The sequence below is a fragment of the Folsomia candida genome, unplaced genomic scaffold (genome assembly GCF_002217175.1).
Source record: "Folsomia candida strain VU population unplaced genomic scaffold, ASM221717v1 Fcan01_Sc018, whole genome shotgun sequence".
Taxonomy (NCBI): Eukaryota; Metazoa; Arthropoda; class Collembola; order Entomobryomorpha; family Isotomidae; genus Folsomia; species Folsomia candida.
The window spans coordinates 1,585,021-1,602,459 of NW_019091210.1; the positions used below are offsets into that span (position 1 = coordinate 1,585,021).

The 17,439-nt window shown below is 37.9% G+C and overlaps 2 protein-coding genes across 3 annotated transcripts; both read right to left on the minus strand.

Annotated features, from left to right (window-relative positions):
• Positions 1 to 197: 197 nt before the first annotated feature.
• LOC110857236 (glutathione S-transferase theta-1) lies at positions 198 to 1,925 on the minus strand. Its single transcript, XM_022105851.2, has 4 exons — positions 1,670 to 1,925; positions 1,414 to 1,504; positions 794 to 1,125; positions 198 to 731 (listed from the first exon to the last, which is right to left on the minus strand). The coding sequence occupies exons 1-4, from the start codon at positions 1,779 to 1,781 to the stop codon at positions 589 to 591; spliced, it is 678 nt and encodes a 225-aa protein (XP_021961543.1). The 5' UTR covers positions 1,782 to 1,925; the 3' UTR covers positions 198 to 588.
• A 10,248-nt stretch (positions 1,926 to 12,173) lies between these two features.
• LOC110857257 lies at positions 12,174 to 15,053 on the minus strand. 2 transcript variants are annotated; one of them, XM_022105876.2, is made up of 7 exons: positions 14,864 to 15,053; positions 14,411 to 14,546; positions 14,261 to 14,322; positions 13,426 to 14,199; positions 12,725 to 13,169; positions 12,553 to 12,671; positions 12,174 to 12,465 (listed from the first exon to the last, which is right to left on the minus strand). In XM_022105876.2, the coding sequence occupies exons 2-7, from the start codon at positions 14,508 to 14,510 to the stop codon at positions 12,391 to 12,393; spliced, it is 1,575 nt and encodes a 524-aa protein (XP_021961568.1). In that variant the 5' UTR covers positions 14,511 to 14,546; positions 14,864 to 15,053; the 3' UTR covers positions 12,174 to 12,390. The 2 variants fall into 2 exon arrangements, with proteins under 2 accessions (XP_021961568.1, XP_021961567.1); XM_022105875.2 differs by having other exon boundaries at positions 13,417 to 14,199; positions 14,864 to 15,051.
• Positions 15,054 to 17,439: the final 2,386 nt, after the last annotated feature.

Below are 17,439 nucleotides of genomic sequence, written 5' to 3' on the forward strand. Positions count from 1 at the left end.
TTTTACAGAACTACCATGTACTACCATGAAATCATGCTTCATACCTAAAATCGAGTCAATGGTGATAATTGTGTCTGTTCAGAATTAACAAAATGGTTTATGAGTAGCTCCAGCTAATGACATCGTACTTCGCCGGAAATCCATTGCAAATTAAGACGCGACTTTTTCGCGTCAATTTGTATCTGCCCGTTTCGGTAATTTCTTAACTTTAAGAATGATTTATTCTGGAGTAAATTAAATCAGAAATGAAAATATGCACATATTTGTTTTTAGATCCTGAGTGCTGTAACAACTTATCTAGTAATAGTTGTCCAGTTTCAACAAAACGAAAAACTCTAAGGATACAACTATGAAAATTTCAAGTTATTTCAAGTTGCATATATGTACACAACCCCTGCATAAATTGTAATTCCATCTAATACACAACCTAAGCACGTGTATAACAAGTTAATTTGGAACACGGCCTGATACGTGCATATGTGCGTACATAAATTATTCATGATTTTAAAATAAGTCACAAAATATACATACTCATACAGAAATATTTGTACTAATTATTCTGAACATACATAGATTTCCAAGCGCAGTTTAAGCTTTGGCCAGAGCCTTTTGCTGAATTTTATGGCACATTGAGTGAATCTCGTCATAATGTGGGAGCAGTTTCTCCCTCACGGTCGCCATGTATTCTCCAATTCTTCCATTGTATTTTTTGACGTCGAATCCTGCCATTCCTGAAAATACATACTTATTTATCAGAAAGATTTTCTACAAATTCTACGCATTTTTTAATTACCTGGCTGCTCCAATTCCGCTGCTGCCAACAAGTCAGCGATACTGATCTCGTCCCCAGCGATAAAGCGTCCCTTCGCCAGCCAATAATTTGTGATATCATTTAAGCAGTTTTCCAGTCCAACTTTGGCTTCCTTCGCTCTCTTTTCATCGACCGGTTTTCCCGTCATTTTTGGAATGAGGGACAACGTTTGAAAGTACATGACCCCAAAGTTCCGGGTGCTCAAGTGTTGCCACGCCATGTACGAGTCGACCCTGGCCTGAGCCCGGCTCTCTTTTGGATACCAGTGGTCCGCGGAGGGGAAGGAGCGAGATAAGTAGCGAAGAATGGCGACACTGGAAAGATAAGTATTTTAACACTGGGACAATGCACGCAGCCCTTGGTAACTTTGAAAAATCCGTGAAATGCGTAAACTTATGCAAATTGTTGCCAATATTTTCAAGGAAAACTAGCCTACAAATTTGTGTAACTTTACTCAGCTCAAGGGCGTTTCTTTATTTTGTAAAATTATTTTAAAAAATGTATGTATATGGATTTTATAAAGTTACCAAGGACTGCGTGAATTGGCGTATGATTTCTTATGAGAGATAGCAATTTCGTATGCGAAAATCAAATGTACGTACCTTTCTGGCAAAATAAAATCGCCGTGGTGAAGTACTGGGACTTTCTGTAAAGGGTTGACCTTCTTGGTAAAGTCTTCGCCTTTATGTTCACCTGCAAAAAATTATACCAATTAATATGTTATTACCATCATTTACTTACATATCTAATTATACAGATTTCATGGAACAGTGTGATTTTTTAAGGAAACCAGTCTAACGTAAACTTTTCATATTAATGTAACAAAGAATTTAATTAAAATTGATGAAAATAACCCACCTTTCCCAAGATCGACAAAAACTTCCTGAATTGGAATTGAGTTCATACGACAGTAGAGCAAAACGGCTCGGCAAGGTTGCGAAAGTGGATGAGTAAATAGTTTTAGCGACATTTTAAACCGTGTACTTAAACACGAGATTTCTTTAAGTTAAAGTTGAATGAAATGCAAAATATTAAGAAATTTATTTTTTCCGAAATAAATAAATACGTAACCGGCAAGAGAAGATGAATGTTTACCAAATGAAAAGCAGTATGCATATCATATGCAGCATATACAGGATAGAGTGGTGATAAACATGAACTCTGGACCCTAAACATGCAACTTGTCTTAACATGAGACCGAAGGTAAAATACTTGTATGTATGTACATATCTACATATGTACATACAAGCATTTGTATACAAATGTACAGAGGAGAACAAGCATGTCATACATACTTCTGCATAATACTGTGATGCCGTAACCTGTATGCAAACAGTGTAATACGTAACACATTATTAATTAATAGTTAACAAATACATGTGTTAGTCAATTATGCGATGAATGAAACTTTAATTTTCTTACACACATCAAAGTTTTTAACCTCTTCAACTTTCTCTAGATTTCATGAATATGTTGTAAGTATTTAGCTCTTTACAGAGCATGGGCCATGAAATTTTCAAACGCTCGCGCGAAAAATCTGGCACAACTTAAACAAACCCGGCCTACTCTGTTTGATAGACAAACCAATTAGATAAGGCTCTGATTTTTTTCTACTCCAAGTTCTGAAAAATTGCTCCTCCATGACCATTTTAAGTGGAGGGTACACTGAAAAAGTTTTCCAGGCAGTCAAGGAAAGAGGGTAAGATTTAGCCGAAGAAGAGCTAAATTTAGCTCCAAAGAGTAAATTTTGCTCCAAATTTTCCGCCAAATTTAAATTCTTCAATCTATAACTATGAATTTGAAATAACCTTCACTTTTAAGTTTTTGTAACCACGGTGGGCCAGATCACACAAAGCTGGGCCATTGCTTATTTGTTAAGTGAAACCTGCTTAATTTACCTAAATTGACAAAAGCAACCGTCAGTGCATAATAAAAACGGTCGGTCTTTTCAAAGTCTGACCAAGCTAAATTTAGCCGATTATCAGCTAAATTTAGCTCTTTTTCAGAGCAAAATTGAGCTTGAGGAGCTAGATTTAGCTCCGAAAGCTAAATCTAGCTCCGGATCAGCTAAATAAAGCCGGAGCTAAATTTAGCTCTTCTTCGGCTAAATCTTACCCTCTTCCCTTGACTGCCAGGTCAGAATTTCACCGAAAATGTGATAAAAAAGGCTGAATGCACGTGGGGATGAAATTTGTTTGGCCTCAATTTATAGAATAATAAATATACGAGGTGTTAGAAGACTAGCCATTAATCAGGGACTGCCTCCTCCCCCTATAAACCGCGCCCTAGTAAATCGGTCGAAAAAGCTAAAAACGATGCTCTACCGTTTGATCGACCAGGAATTGCTAATGGGCATTCGCAGTATGGCAAAACTACTAAAATCGAATCCCACAACTATTCAAAGAGTCATTAAATGTGATTTAGACAAAATCAAACTGATAAAGACAAAACTGCGTTGAACCTGCATTACATCACTAATTGTCACTTTTTGCAACAAAAAGCTGTACCAGAACCACCTTGCTGGAGGTAGGGACGAAGAGGTAGTCACAATCGATGAAGCTTTGTTCAGGGTAGATGACTTGAATGGGAGAAGGTCAATTTGCTGTGCATTGTGGAGAAAATGTACAAATTATCTACGACCATAAATTGACTTTGGAAAAGTTTTTTGGGCGAGTGGTTAAAAATAAGCTTTCAAAAGTGTCAGGAAGTGTTTTCATGAAAGAAAAAGCGCTGTAGGCTTGTAGCCCAGAACAAGGGGCATCAGATCGTGCAAGTCAATTATCCAAAAAAAATTCATATGTAGGATAGAAAAAGTGTTAAAAATTTCTACGTAAGGGAGGCCCATGCTCTGTAGTACTTATGTTTGAACATAATTTAAATATTAATTCCACATAGAAATAAGACACACGTGTTTAAAGAATAATTCCGAATTGAAATAAACAATCAAGAACTGTATATTTACATGTTCTAATAGCAATACGTAATCAAGATCAGTACTACATACATACGTATGATAATCATGTGGCGACAAAGTGCAATATATTTATTTATTAAGTAGCGTCAGCTACTTATTGTGATCGTTTTGTCCGTCCGTCCGTCCGTCCGTCTGTCCGTCTGTAAGCAGGATATCTCCAGAACGAGTCAATATAATCAAACCCCGTTTTCGCCATTGTGCTTCTAATTTTTAGTTCTCGGTCGAGTTCGAAAATTGGGTCAATCGGACCACACCCCACAGCGCCAGGGGGTGTGGTCCAAATTAAATTTAACATTAATTTTCATATGGGGTGTCATTTTAAAGGAAATTTCACCACGAATTCAATGGCGTTAAAATTTTTGACCTTGTGACCTTAAGGACGAGGTCAAAGGTCAAAAAATGCATAACTGTCATATGGGGAATCATTTCAAAGGAAATTAGACTGCGATTTCAAGGACGTTAATATTTTTGACCTCATGATCGTTGGTACGAGGTCATATACGGAAACTTTAAAGGAAACTTGAATCGGTCTGACGCTACTTATTTACATTCGTTTGGAGGGTTTATTATTTTATTAACACATATGTGCATATTCCTATTTTTATTTATGCACGGACATAAAACTGTAATTCAATAACGATTTATTATGGAAACTGTGAAAATCTTGTTTGACGCATATATTTATGTACATATGTACAAAGTGGTCTAAACATCTGATGGAAAATTTTGAAAAAAGAAAAGTCTACATTACTGACGAGGAATTGGAATTGAGATTTTTATTACATATTTAACACTATTTAAATAATATCAAACCTGATGGAACATAATGACAAAGTTCTTAAAATGGCGAATTTCAGACGCAAAACTTCCGTAACTGCTGGAAATTCCATTCACCGTGTACAGATTTTACAAAATCTAAATATTTTGAATTACTTACTCTAGAAGACAATATGTGTATGCAAACACCAAATTTACTATGTAAACCCTCACTCCTATGATTCCCTCCCCTTCCACAAATATTCATAAACCACCCCCCGTCATCAACAAAGTTATCGCACCATCCAACACTCGTACCAGATAGGCCAAAAAGTATTTCATTTCGATCCCATCGCGTATGCTATTTAGCGACTTTATAAATTCAATATTAATCGAATTTGGCAACAGTGACTGAAGTATCCTCCTGTTAAAGTCATCCCTACCGTGCCATTTCTTCATCTGCCTTATCCAAACTTTAGAACCGATCGCAGCCTCGGCAACAAAACATATCGCGTAAACCTCCATTAATGTCGTCATCCAAATCATGGCGAGTGACACGGTCACAGCGAAAAGGGAAATGTCGCCAGGGTTTTGGGGCGACAATTCTTTCAAAAAATATACGAAACTCACCGTTGAGAAAAATACAGCAAAAATATGATGCGTACAAGGCATCAGCATTTCTCTTAACATCTCACTCTCAACGATACTCATTATTTTCAGGGTTTTGTACATCTTGACAGAATCTTGGAAAAGCAGGCCGCCCCGAAGCTTCATTTCGCCATTGGATTCCTCGATCGGCTCAAGAAACAGGGTCCACACGTTGAGACAATTAATCGAGTAAATCCATAACAGGAAGCAAATCCCCATCGTGGAAAACATTAGCATGCCACCAACCCCGAAACCGAGCCCGCCCACGATTCGCAAACCCAAATTGACAAGGATTCCGTGATATAGTTCGAAATTGTAGACAGCCCGAAACATTGCATAGATTGGATTTGATTTTGTACAGCCGATCAGGAAGGCGAGAAAGGGAGCCGTGTAGAACCAATGTATGCAAACTAATTGAATCATGACGGTGCACTTTTCCACTGCGCGGGTTACCTTAGCGCCCTTACCGCACTTTGCGTTAGGGAGAAAATCTAAGGGGCATAGAAGTAAAGTAGGTTGAGTCTCATTACAAAATCGATCGATTCATACTCAGGGTACTTACCCAGAAACTGTTTTTCCATGACAACCAGCGTCTCAAAGCTAGCTTTGAACCTGTTTCCTCCACCCGGTCGGATAAAGACGGACGCAAAGAGGATGGACATGGCCAACGCGCCAGTTGTCATGGCGGTGAAGAATATCGTGATTTTGTCCTCGCTCCCCTCCTCTGCTGTAAAGAGGAGATAACATCGTACCGACAATCCAGGTAGGAGGAGGAAAGCTGCGACAGTCCAGATTAATTGGAACGCTTTATAACGCCTATTTTTCACAGGTTTGAGACACTGCGTGGTTTCGTCTAACTCGAAATAGTACGCTAAATGAAATGTGCTACGTTGCAAGAGGACGACTGCCCTCCTGAGAAGTTGGCAAAATATCGTTTCTAGCATTTTAACTTAGGGAAGAACTAACGAGGTAACTCTTTTGGGTGTCGAGCAATGATTTTCACCATATTAGATATGTTTAACATACCAAAAATCGCCAGGTGAGTGCATAACATAGAATAGAAAGAATGTGCATAATTTACTTTGTAGATTTTCTCAAACTCAATTTCCAGGTTGATACATATGTTTGTAAAGGTGTTTTCATAACTGGTGCATAGGACGTGACTACATATATTATAAAATGGCTATTCAATATTAAAATAATTGCCGCATTTCTGTAAGCTGATGCTTAATTCTTTAAAAAGTTAATTTCTATCCAATAACTATTTAAATACTTTATTCTCTGACGTACTAAAAAAGTTTATAACTACGTGTTTGCAAATTTATTCCAAGGAAAGTCAACTCACATAAACCACATTTTACATATTTAAATCCATAATTTAAATTCTTTATATACATACCTGCTGCATAAACTGGGCCGGATCTCAATTTCTAAAACTTTAAAAATTACCTAGGTACGAGTAACTACATATTAGTCACAACTGCATACATACACATGTACATATGTATCTATATTTATGCATTGCCATATGTATACTTGTTGGAAGTTTACGCCAAAATTGGTGACAATTGGTGTCTACAATTGGTCCATAATTTTGCATAATGCACGGGTAATGTAATGATGCATACCTACATATATGAAAATGCCCTGGTCGTTTAGTATAAAATTTGCCTATTTAATGGGTTAATTAACGTAATTAACGGTACCATCTTAAGGCCTTAGACCGGATCCGGTGCATATTCCTCTTATTTACGTACATCAATACCTTTAATTCTTCTAATTAATCCTTAATATTTATATATATAAAAGTTTTATGTAAATATTAAGGATTAAGTTTTGCTAGTTTTATGATAAAACTAGCAAATTTAACTTTGCCTTCCCAAGTATAGGGGGGCCACCTTCTTCAAAAGTAAACGGGTAAATATCGATTTCAGCACGGTAATTAGAAGAAATACGTATGATGGAGAGTGGTACAACAAAAAATTTTAACTATACCAATCAAACAAAAATCAGATTATTGGTTACTCCATCAACTAGTTTGCGTACTGTGTATATATTTCTACCACACCTCGACACCCCATACTTCTATTACCTTCAATAAACATTAATTAAACACCCATCATCACTAAAGATATCGTAGTATCCGATACTCGTGCCACATATTTCAAAGAATACTTCATTTCAATTCCATTTTGTAAGCTATCTAGTGACGTTATAAATTCCATATTTATCGAATTTGACAACAATGAATGGAGCACCTTCCTTTTATACTTATTCCTGCCCTGCCATCTCTTCATCTGCCTGATCCAAATTTTAGAACCGATCGCAGCCTCGGCAACAAAACATATCGCGTAAACCTCCATTAATGTCGTCATCCAAATCATGGCGAGTGACACGGTCACAGCGAAAAGGGAAATGTCGCCAGAGTTGTGAGGCGACAATTCGTTCAGAAAATATACAAAGCACACCGAGGAGAAAGATACTGCCAAAATATGATGTGTACAAGGCACTATCATCTCTCTTAAGATCTTGCTCTCAACGATGGTCATTATTTTCAGAGTGTTGTACATTTTGACAGCATTTTGGAAAACGAGTCCGCCCCGAAGCTTCATCTCGCCATTATTTCCCTTGATCGGCTCAAGAAACAGGGTCCACACGTTGAGACAATTAATACAGTAAACACATAACAGAAAGCATGTCCCTATCGTGGAATACATTATCATGCCACCCAGCCCGACACCTAATCCGCCAACGATTCGCAACACTAAATTGACAAGAGGTCCATGATGCAATTCGAAATTGTAGACAGCCCGTAACATCGCGTAGAGTGGATTTGATTTTGTACAACCCATCACACGCTGGTCCGGATTGCTATATTCTTTGGCGCCAAAACCCATAACTTTAAAACCAATGAAGCTTTCGTAATTCTGTTGACGGGAGTCGGCGTATGATTGTCAAGTGTAGTTTTGGGTAATGCCCGACACACCCCTTGGGGTGTGGTCAAAGGTCAAAATGTGTTTTATGCCTACTCCCATCATGTGGGGTGTCGTTGAAAAGCTCTTCTCAATTCCTATTTAGTGTAATTTTAGGCAAAGCAGGTACAGCCACTCCCGAGGTCAGGAGGTGTGGTCACAAGTCAAGCTGTGTCTTATAACCCACCCCTCATCTGGGGTACCGTTCGAAACCTCATCGGGTTTGCAATACTGATAATTGCTTAGATTCATATACATCCGAGGGTAATTGTTGCTGAGTATGCAACTACAAGTAGGCTTACCCACTGGATGGGACGGTACGGGATTTCGCTGTGTCGTCCCATCCCGAAGATTAGTCGATATGAAATTGTTGGGGCGAGACGGGATGGATGCCACCCCGCCCCGAGTCCAGTTCCGAGACATGTTCCTACGGGACAGGACGACCACAGTGGGATACACATGTGTGGAAGATCCTCCTTCCAAAACCTGGGAAACTCAGGGATTGGCTGGTCCTTTTTTCGGCTGCACACTTAAAAATGTAATGCTAAAAGCTATGATATGCAATAGATTGAAATAATCGAGATCGGTTTGTTTCATCATACATATGACCCCAAGGGGAGAATTCTACCAACTCCTGGGGTCAATCGGACCACCCTCACTGGTGCCAGAGGATGTGGTCGGGGCAGAATGAGATTTTTACTACAATCGAATTTATATATGACATAAAGCGAAATAAGATATTTCCTCGATGTGGCACACCCCGTGGGTAATGTTAGGGGAACATTTTAGGTGAAAATAAATGTCACACATGATTTAGTTACTGCATTCAATGTCATCTGAGCATCTAATTTCCAAAAAAATAATTTCACCCCAACCATCGCTTTTTTGTCTCACTTCACCCCATCAACAGTGTGCGAACACTTCACTTTACCATGTTGGTTATATGCATTCAATTTCAATAAAATTTCATGTTGCCCCTGACCACACCCACGTGACATCGAGGGAATGACTACCTCATTTCACTTTATTTCACCTATAGATTCGATTGTAGTAAAAATCTCATTTTGCCATGACCACAACCTCTGGCACCAGAGGGGGTGGTCCAATCGGCCCCAAGAGTTGGTAGAATCCTCCCCTTGGGGTCATATGTATGATGACACTAACCGATCTCGATTATTTCAATCTATTGCAGTTCATAGCTTTTAGCATTACATTCTTAAGTGTGCAGCCAAAAAAAGGACCAGCCAATCCCTAAGTTTTCCATATTTGGAAGGAGGATCTTCCACACATTTATTTATTTATTTATTTATTTATTTCATACAATGAAACACCCCAAAGATTGGGTCATTACGTTTCAGGAACACACACATACGGTTACACATATGTATCCCACTGTGAGGACGACATGTGTCGAAGTTGGGTGTGCCCACACTATCTCACGGTTATTCGGAATGGTATAGAGTATGACGAGAGCTTTCAAATGACACCCCACTTGATGGTGTAACGCAAAAAGCCATTACTGGCCATTGACCACAGCCACCAAAGGGCGTGGCTTTCTATGAAAGTTGCATATTCTATACACCTTTGGAACTTCATACGACAATCACCAGAAGCAGAACTCGAAAAAATTAAATTATTCTAGAATTATAGATTTTTGCACGCAGACCAGGTGATTCGGACCAGTTTGCCTCATTATAAATTTATGGGGGGATTATTTCACCATGTTCCCTTGCCCAAGGGAGTGAATGGGATATCTCTAAATTACTTATTATGTTATTTGGAGCACATAGAAATTTTACCCAAGGTCATGATTGCAGAAAAATACACATTTTGCATATGCCAATTTGCTTTTGCATAAATTCACATATCTTTGTCTATTTGCAAAAGGGGCAAAAAGGGGCAAGGATTTTTGTAGATGACATATAAGGGTTTAAGAAAGCATTAATAGTTTCTCGAAATCGCACAGGACTAGACAGGATTTTCAACTTGAAAATTTTCCCATTTACCCCCATGTTAAAGGCCAAGTTTAAGTATAAGCCACGCCCTAACCAGTTGAACAATTCAAATGAAACTTTCCAAAATTGAACATCTATATCAAAGGTACAGAAGAGGGTAATTTGTTTTCGAATCCGTGAGAATAGGTTTTGGCCAACAAATTCAGTATTCCAGACCAGTGTGCATCAGGAAAGCGAGAAATGGAGTCGTATAGAAGGTTTGTATGTAAAGTAATTGAGTCATTAATGTGCACCTTTGCACAGCTCGGGTAACTTTATCGCCCTTCCCACATTTTGGACTGGAGAGGAATTCTATGAAACAAGGGGTAAATAAGATTTACCTAAAATTTATTAGATTATGGATTATTAGCTGGTCGAAAATGTGGTTCGGCTAAACGTTTCGTCACTGATTGAATTTGAAAGTGGTTATATTTATGTAATCGTTTAATCGCTTGTCAAAAATCGAATTCTGTATCTAAACCAACCCATTCACGGAGTTGGGTAAGGTTATTATACGCCTCAATCCGGTTAAGTTTCACACTATTTCAGATTTAGTTAATTACAATGATTGATAAGGTAGAAGGAAATTCAATTCGACGGAACGTTGAGTCGCTGATTGTAAAATGATCAAAACCGATCGAGGACACTTACCCAGTAACTTCTTCTCCATGACAAACATTGTTTCAAAACAAGCTATGAAATTGTTAGCCCCACCCGGCCGGACAAAGAGGACGAACACACACAACCCCCCAGTTGCCATGGCGGTGAAGAATATCGTCATTTTGTCTTCTTTTCCCTCCTCTGCCGTAAAGAGGAGATAGCATCGTACCAATAATCCAGGCAGGAAAAGGAAAGCTGCGATGCTCCAGATTAATTGGAACGCTTTATATGTAGTGCCAATTTCTCACAGTTTTGACACACCCTGTGGTTTTGTCTAACTCGAAATAGTACGCTACGTAAAATGTACTGCGTTGCAAATCGACTACAGCCTTTCTAAAAAACTGGGAAAATGCAGCTTTCAACATTCGAAAATATGTAGATAGATTACAAATGCTCCTCTAGTCTGTCGTAGGCATCACGACGAGGGAACCTTTTTACCTGTCGATTGTAACTTTCCTTAACCTTAATTTTCAGATAATGTTGTCTGGTAAAATTTGACACAGTCTAAGACTAATCATCAGTATGGACAAAATTGTGGTTGACATTCAAAAATGTGCCATCATAATTCCTCGGACGATTCTTGGAAAATTTTGAAACACAAACAGGTTTATTTTCGCTATTATGATTTACATATGATTGTCTGGTTGGTATATTTTTTAATTTCATGGCTGTAAGATCGTCGCAGTAGTATAAAATGGTGCCATGCTCCATGTTAATAACTGACGTGCGTTTCTAACTACACACATATTTAAAAATTAAATTTCACCGACCAATTATTTAACCACTTATGTAATTTTCTGATGTACTGCAAACATTATAAATGTGTATTTGCAATGCTAAGTTAGACCTAAATTATCTATTTTTTCTGTAAGGATGTAATTGCTACACGATCTATTCTTGCTCACAGTTTTCAAAGCGCAAAAATATGCTAGTGTGGTTGCAGCTATGTATTTGCATGAATTTAATAAATTCATGCAATAAATTGACTCAATTTATTGCCACAACTACTTACTTACATACATACATATGTATGTAAGCATTTTTGTATGAATTTCCATGCATAAATACTTGTCCAATGTATTACAAAATTGGTAAATCATGGTACATGCATACTCGTACATACATATGTGTACCTGTCATCCGAAATGTTTGTAATGGCCAAGGCATAATTATGAAAATGTCTAATGTCCTGGTTGTTTGCGTAGCATAAAATTGTCCTGATGGGGTAATTAACGTAAGCACCGGCTTAGTAACCATACGACGAGCATAAAGGCCTTGGCCCGGATCCTGGGTATGTTTCAATATTCATTTTATAATTTTGTATGTCTATGATAGTATACTTTTGATAATATACAATATATTTCAAACATTTTTCATTTTATTTAATATTCTATATTTCAAATAATTGAAATTATATGCATATCTGCCTCTAGTCAATAACCCTTAAACTAAACAACTAAATTTTGTTTTAGTTTTACGAAATTATTTGTCAATTAAGGCTATTCGGAAGGATATCGAGATGGGACAGTACTTTAGGTTCCCTGTTAGTAATTGCCATGCTCTGAATCATAGTCATCACCTCCCATAAAAATGAATCTGTGCACCACTAGCTTCAAGCATCGGTCGTATCCGTTCCTCTATTTCCGGAACCTGATTTTTTTGATAAAACTCTATATAAGCACAATCTAGACATATTTACATACGTACAACAAAATAATTTTATTAATCCTGAGTCACCTCATCCCCAAAGATTTCCACCCTTTCAAAACCTCTACTGAGCGAGATCAAATCTTCACTGAGGGGGAAAAAGGTTTCTTCATTGATGCAAACGTCCTCGAACCGGACACGTTTGACGCCTAAAAAATTAGAATGTAATTTCAAGTTATTATTCAAACCGAGTCAAAACTACCTTTCCAAGCAGCCACATTTCGTATGGTGCCGATCAACAAAGACGACTCGTCCACAAATGTCACGAGAACATTGGTACGTTCCAAACCCCACGCTTGGAACTGTTCCAAAATCCGGTTGAAGTCCGCATTTGGAACACCATTTCTGAGCTCCATTGTCAAATCGAATTTCTTAACGGAGGGGAATAAATGGATCATCTTTTCCTCGAATTTCTCCTGCCCCCACGCCAGTAAATCAAAGGTCAACGCGAGAGACTTGACTCCTTTGTGTGGCCTCCACAAAAAATGGGATGCCAACGACGTCTGCCATTTTCCGTTGTTGACAGAGAGGGTTTCTAATTTTGGAAAGTGGTCTTCATTAAAAAAGTTACGAATGGGGTACACATCTATGTCAGGGATGGAGAGAGTGGTAAGGGTTGACATCACGGGAACCTCAGCAGGTTGGATCTACGATGTATAAAAAAAATATTTAGTACTTATCATGGGTTAAGCCGACTCACGAAAACGTTTCAAAATATTTGGAAAATTGTGCAAAACTTGTTTTTAAGATTTAAATTTGATTAAACATTTGGACCTAATTTCTAGAATCTTTATTAGAAGTATTTACAAAACGCTAAAAAAATTCGCTTGGAAAATTTGCTACACATAAATAAAACGTTGTCGTGAGTGCGCCCATTGTAAAACGCTTACATACAATGTTAACCTGCTCCATGAAATCACTATCATCCACTGACAACGTCAGTTCGATTAAGGAATCCTTGACCTGTGCCAGCATCTTGGTCACAATGGCCAAATCGAGGGTAGGGCGATAAAAGGAGCGATACCCTGGCCCTATATATTTATACTTCAGAACTTTCAGATTTTTGCACCCCTCCAAGTTGAGGGAGTAAGACTCATCCTCAGCGACGTCCAAAGTGGTTAAATTTGGGGCAGAATCTGTCCAGAATCGAATAAACTCGATTGGGTTGATGTCGAGGTTTGCAAGAACATTGAACTTGAGGGAGGTCAAGTTAGGTTGAGGGGGGAGTTTTTGATAAGCCTGAGCTGGAATGTTGGTGGCGCAGCTTCTTTGATGGGGGATGAAGATACCAATAGTTTGGATTCTTGGGGACTTCAACGTCCTTATTCCTTCGAGGAAAGCGGCGAGAAATCTCTTCACGGAGACGGCAAATTTAATTTCATGTGTTAATCGAGACACTTTATCGACGTCTGTGAACATTTTTGTGATAACGTCAGCCTTCTTGTTTGTCGGAACGGACGGGTCGAATGTATCCGTGATTAAGAGGCGCCCGAACAGTTTTTCGTTGACGGGGGTCATCTGAATGCCTAACTTGGTCCTGTAGGAGAAAATCTGGGTGACCTGGAGATAAGCCCGTTTTCCTAATAAAGTGACGCCCACGTCGTCCCACTCATGGCAAACGAGGCGAGACGTCTTCAGGTCGGGGAGGTTGAGTTTGGCGAAGATGATGTCGAGAATCTGGTGCAAAATTTAAAATTGTTGGGTTAATCAATTATTAGTTAATGTGCAATTTACTGACCAATGGATTCCTCGAAACTTTCGACGTTGCGCTGTTAGGGTCGACAGGTGCTTGTTCTGCGGCTGGAATTAAACCGAGTGATTTTAAGCCTGGTACATATATAATAAAGATTTAATTTCTACGACAAAAAATATAGATTGTGGCATTTACTAGAATCTGGAACACTTTTCTCCTCTCGTGAAGAAGTTAACCTCAATTTCATTCCGTGGCGTTGGCGTTTTGTACTCTTAAAATCCGCAACTTTCTCCATATTATGGACTGATTGTGTCGTCTTCACTTGCAGGAACTAGAATTTACAACAAAATAATTATGTAGCACACAATGAGCGTACACACTCGCATATTTAGCATGGCTGAATTTATGGCAATATAAATTTCAATTTTTTTCGAGTTTTGATAAGTCATATTTTGCGAATCCCCACACGACACGACACAAATTTTTTGATCGATGCAAAATTAGTTGTGATACGAAATACGACGTTGTAATAAGTACGTCAGTACATGAAACTGCAAAACTGTAAAACCTGGTTGATGGTTCCTGGTTTAATTATGAATTAGGTAAATATTCAATTCACTTTAAGCGAATAAGGTAAGTAATACTTACCTAGAAATTTTAAATTAACTTGCACAACTTCAGAACTCTTGTAGATGTTCCGCTCCGCTTAACGTGGAATATAGAAAAATACCTATTCACTCTTAAATAATAATTTTTCATTTGCATAGACACAAATAGCGAATTGATTTTCAGCTGTTGTTTATTTACTTTTCGACTTTAATCATGTGTTCGCTTCGCGGAGTTTTGTCCCGTTCGGTTCTCTTTGTTGAGTGCGTCATGAATTTTTAGCCCGAACCAGGGCTTATGTAATCGTCATGTCCGTCCGTCTGTCCGTCCGTCTGTCCGTCCGTCTGTCCGTCTGTCTTTCGATAACTCTCGAATGGGTTAACCGATTTGGACCAAATTTGATACAGACATGTATCTGGGCAATGCAACGACCGAGTTTGAAGATGGGTTCGATCAGAAAAGTTTTGGACCGGTGGGGGTCATCGGAGTGGGTGGGGTATTACACACCAAAATTTCAAAATTGTCGTAGAAAGCTGAAATTTGACACAGAGGTTGCTAATGGCTCCTAATAGAAAAAAATGAGTTCAAGTTGGAAAAATTTTCATCTTGAGGGACCCTATGGGGTGACCCATACTGATTTTTCAAAATCGTCATATGAAGCTGAAATTTGGTGGAGAGGTTGCTTATGGGTCCTAATGGAAGAATATGACATGAAATTAGTGAAATTTTTATCTAGAGCGACCCTATGGGGTAACCCATTATGATTTTTAGAAATTAACGTAGAAAGCTGAAATTTGGACCAGCGATCCTTACTGCTTTCTCATGAAATAATATGAAGTTAAATATACTGAGAAACATGGGTTTACTAATCCTGGTTCGGGCTAAGCAAAGCTGTACTGATAGGTTTTTTACTTCCATGAATTTGTGTCCATGGATATTTCATAATATGCATTATTCTTACTCAATTTTTGTGTACAATAATGTAATTAAAATGTGTGCGCATTAGCGAATTTTTGTCAATATTTGAATGTTTTTCATTAAAACTTTGAAAGTACATGTCAATATGCATAAAGAGCATCTAAACATACATATTTCGACAAACTTCTTGTGAGCTAAATATTTGTTATATTTTTGTTAAACGTTTTTGCAATTTTTTGTAGCTTGTTTAATATTCTACATTTTGGAAATTTGTGTAAATGTACCTATTACATGATGGGGAAAAGAATGAATGTCGAAAGGAATTAAAACCTTAATATTGAAAATTCAGTTATTAATCTGATTATCTGAGTATCTATCTGATTTTGTAAATTATGCCTGCTGGAGAACAAATAGGTACACCACTTGCTTCAAACATGATTTCAATTCGTTCCTGAATACATCTATTCTATCAAAGTGCCAGTAACTACATGTTTGTCACAACTGCATATATACATATGGACATATCTATTTTTATGCATTTCGATGTGTATGCTTGTGGAAATTTACGCCAAAATTGGTGCATAAAGTTCTCGTTATAATTTTGCATCATGAACCGGTATTACGGCGCACATATATATGAAAGTTCCCTGGCCGTTTAGTATAAAATTTGCCCGTTTAGTTGGTTAATTAACGTAATCATTTTAGGGCCTTGGGCCGGATCCGGGGCATACATACATCTCTAATATCTACTCGTCTATCAGTGAATAGCCCTTAAAACAAATAAATTTAGCATTGTCTTCCCAATTAGTAATACTGAAATGATACTGGGCACGATTTAGGATGGCGCTGTAAGGTCTTTGTCTCAAGTTAAGACAATGCTTATAATGGGGAGGCTTCTCGTTTTAAAAATCAAGCCATACATATAGTAATCAAGTACTATTTAGTACATCAAAGTCTGCATAAAAATGCGATAATTGAAATTTGAAAGTATCACATAATATTTGATAATTTACACAGGTAAGCACTTCGGTCGGTATATGTATGTATAGCATACTGAATTTGTAAATTAGACTCCTGCAGGAGGCCGGCAATTGATTTACTCTAACCGGTTTCTGCCAACGTATTTATTTAAAAACTCACAAATTATATGCACGATAATTTGTGCAAAACAGTAACTTGACTTATTTACGACACGTACTTATCCAGTGTTTGACAAATATGTTTATTCATAGGGGATAATCCACCTCGTAGCACGGATTTCTGCAGGTCTCAATTTTGTTTAGATCAGTGCAAATAAGCTGTGGTGGTAATTATTTGCATGGTTGTGTAACCTGTCATTCATAAACATACATAAGAGACATGAGCACTTACTATTCAGGTTTTGTGGACTTTTAGACTCCAATCAAGCACTACGTATAAACGGTTGAAAGAGACAGATTGCATACCCACATACATATCCTGAAATACATGAATTAACTTGTCCACCTTATTCATAAGTACTAACATAACTGTACAACAAATATAATAATTCCCTAAGATGACAACTATAAAAATCGTCTCCCAAACTGTTACCTTTGTCCTCCTAAAATTTCCACTTTTAATAGCGGCACTATTCATCGCAACATTGATGAGACGAATTATCGCCCTTGGAGCCTACATTTTTAAGCGGGGCGTGTTTCTCGGCATAGTTCCTGTCGTTG

What these genes read in the sequence shown, in the direction of transcription:
- LOC110857236 (XM_022105851.2), bottom strand. Translation starts at nt 1,781, where the DNA reads ATGTCGCTAAAACTATTTACTCATCCACTTTCGCAACCTTGCCGAGCC. An exon ending in TTTTGTCGATCTTGGGAAAG is followed by an intron (nt 1,505 to 1,669) that starts GTGGGTTATTTT and finishes AATTTTTTGCAG; the next exon opens with GTGAACATAAAGGCGAAGAC. An exon ending in AGCGGAATTGGAGCAGCCAG is followed by an intron (nt 732 to 793) that starts GTAATTAAAAAA and finishes ATGTATTTTCAG; the next exon opens with GAATGGCAGGATTCGACGTC.
- LOC110857257 (XM_022105875.2), bottom strand. Translation starts at nt 14,510, where the DNA reads ATGGAGAAAGTTGCGGATTTTAAGAGTACAAAACGCCAACGCCACGGA. An exon ending in GAAAAGTGTTCCAGATTCTA is followed by an intron (nt 14,323 to 14,410) that starts GTAAATGCCACA and finishes GTTTAATTCCAG; the next exon opens with CCGCAGAACAAGCACCTGTC. An exon ending in TGGAAATCTTTGGGGATGAG is followed by an intron (nt 12,466 to 12,552) that starts GTGACTCAGGAT and finishes CAAAAAAATCAG; the next exon opens with GTTCCGGAAATAGAGGAACG.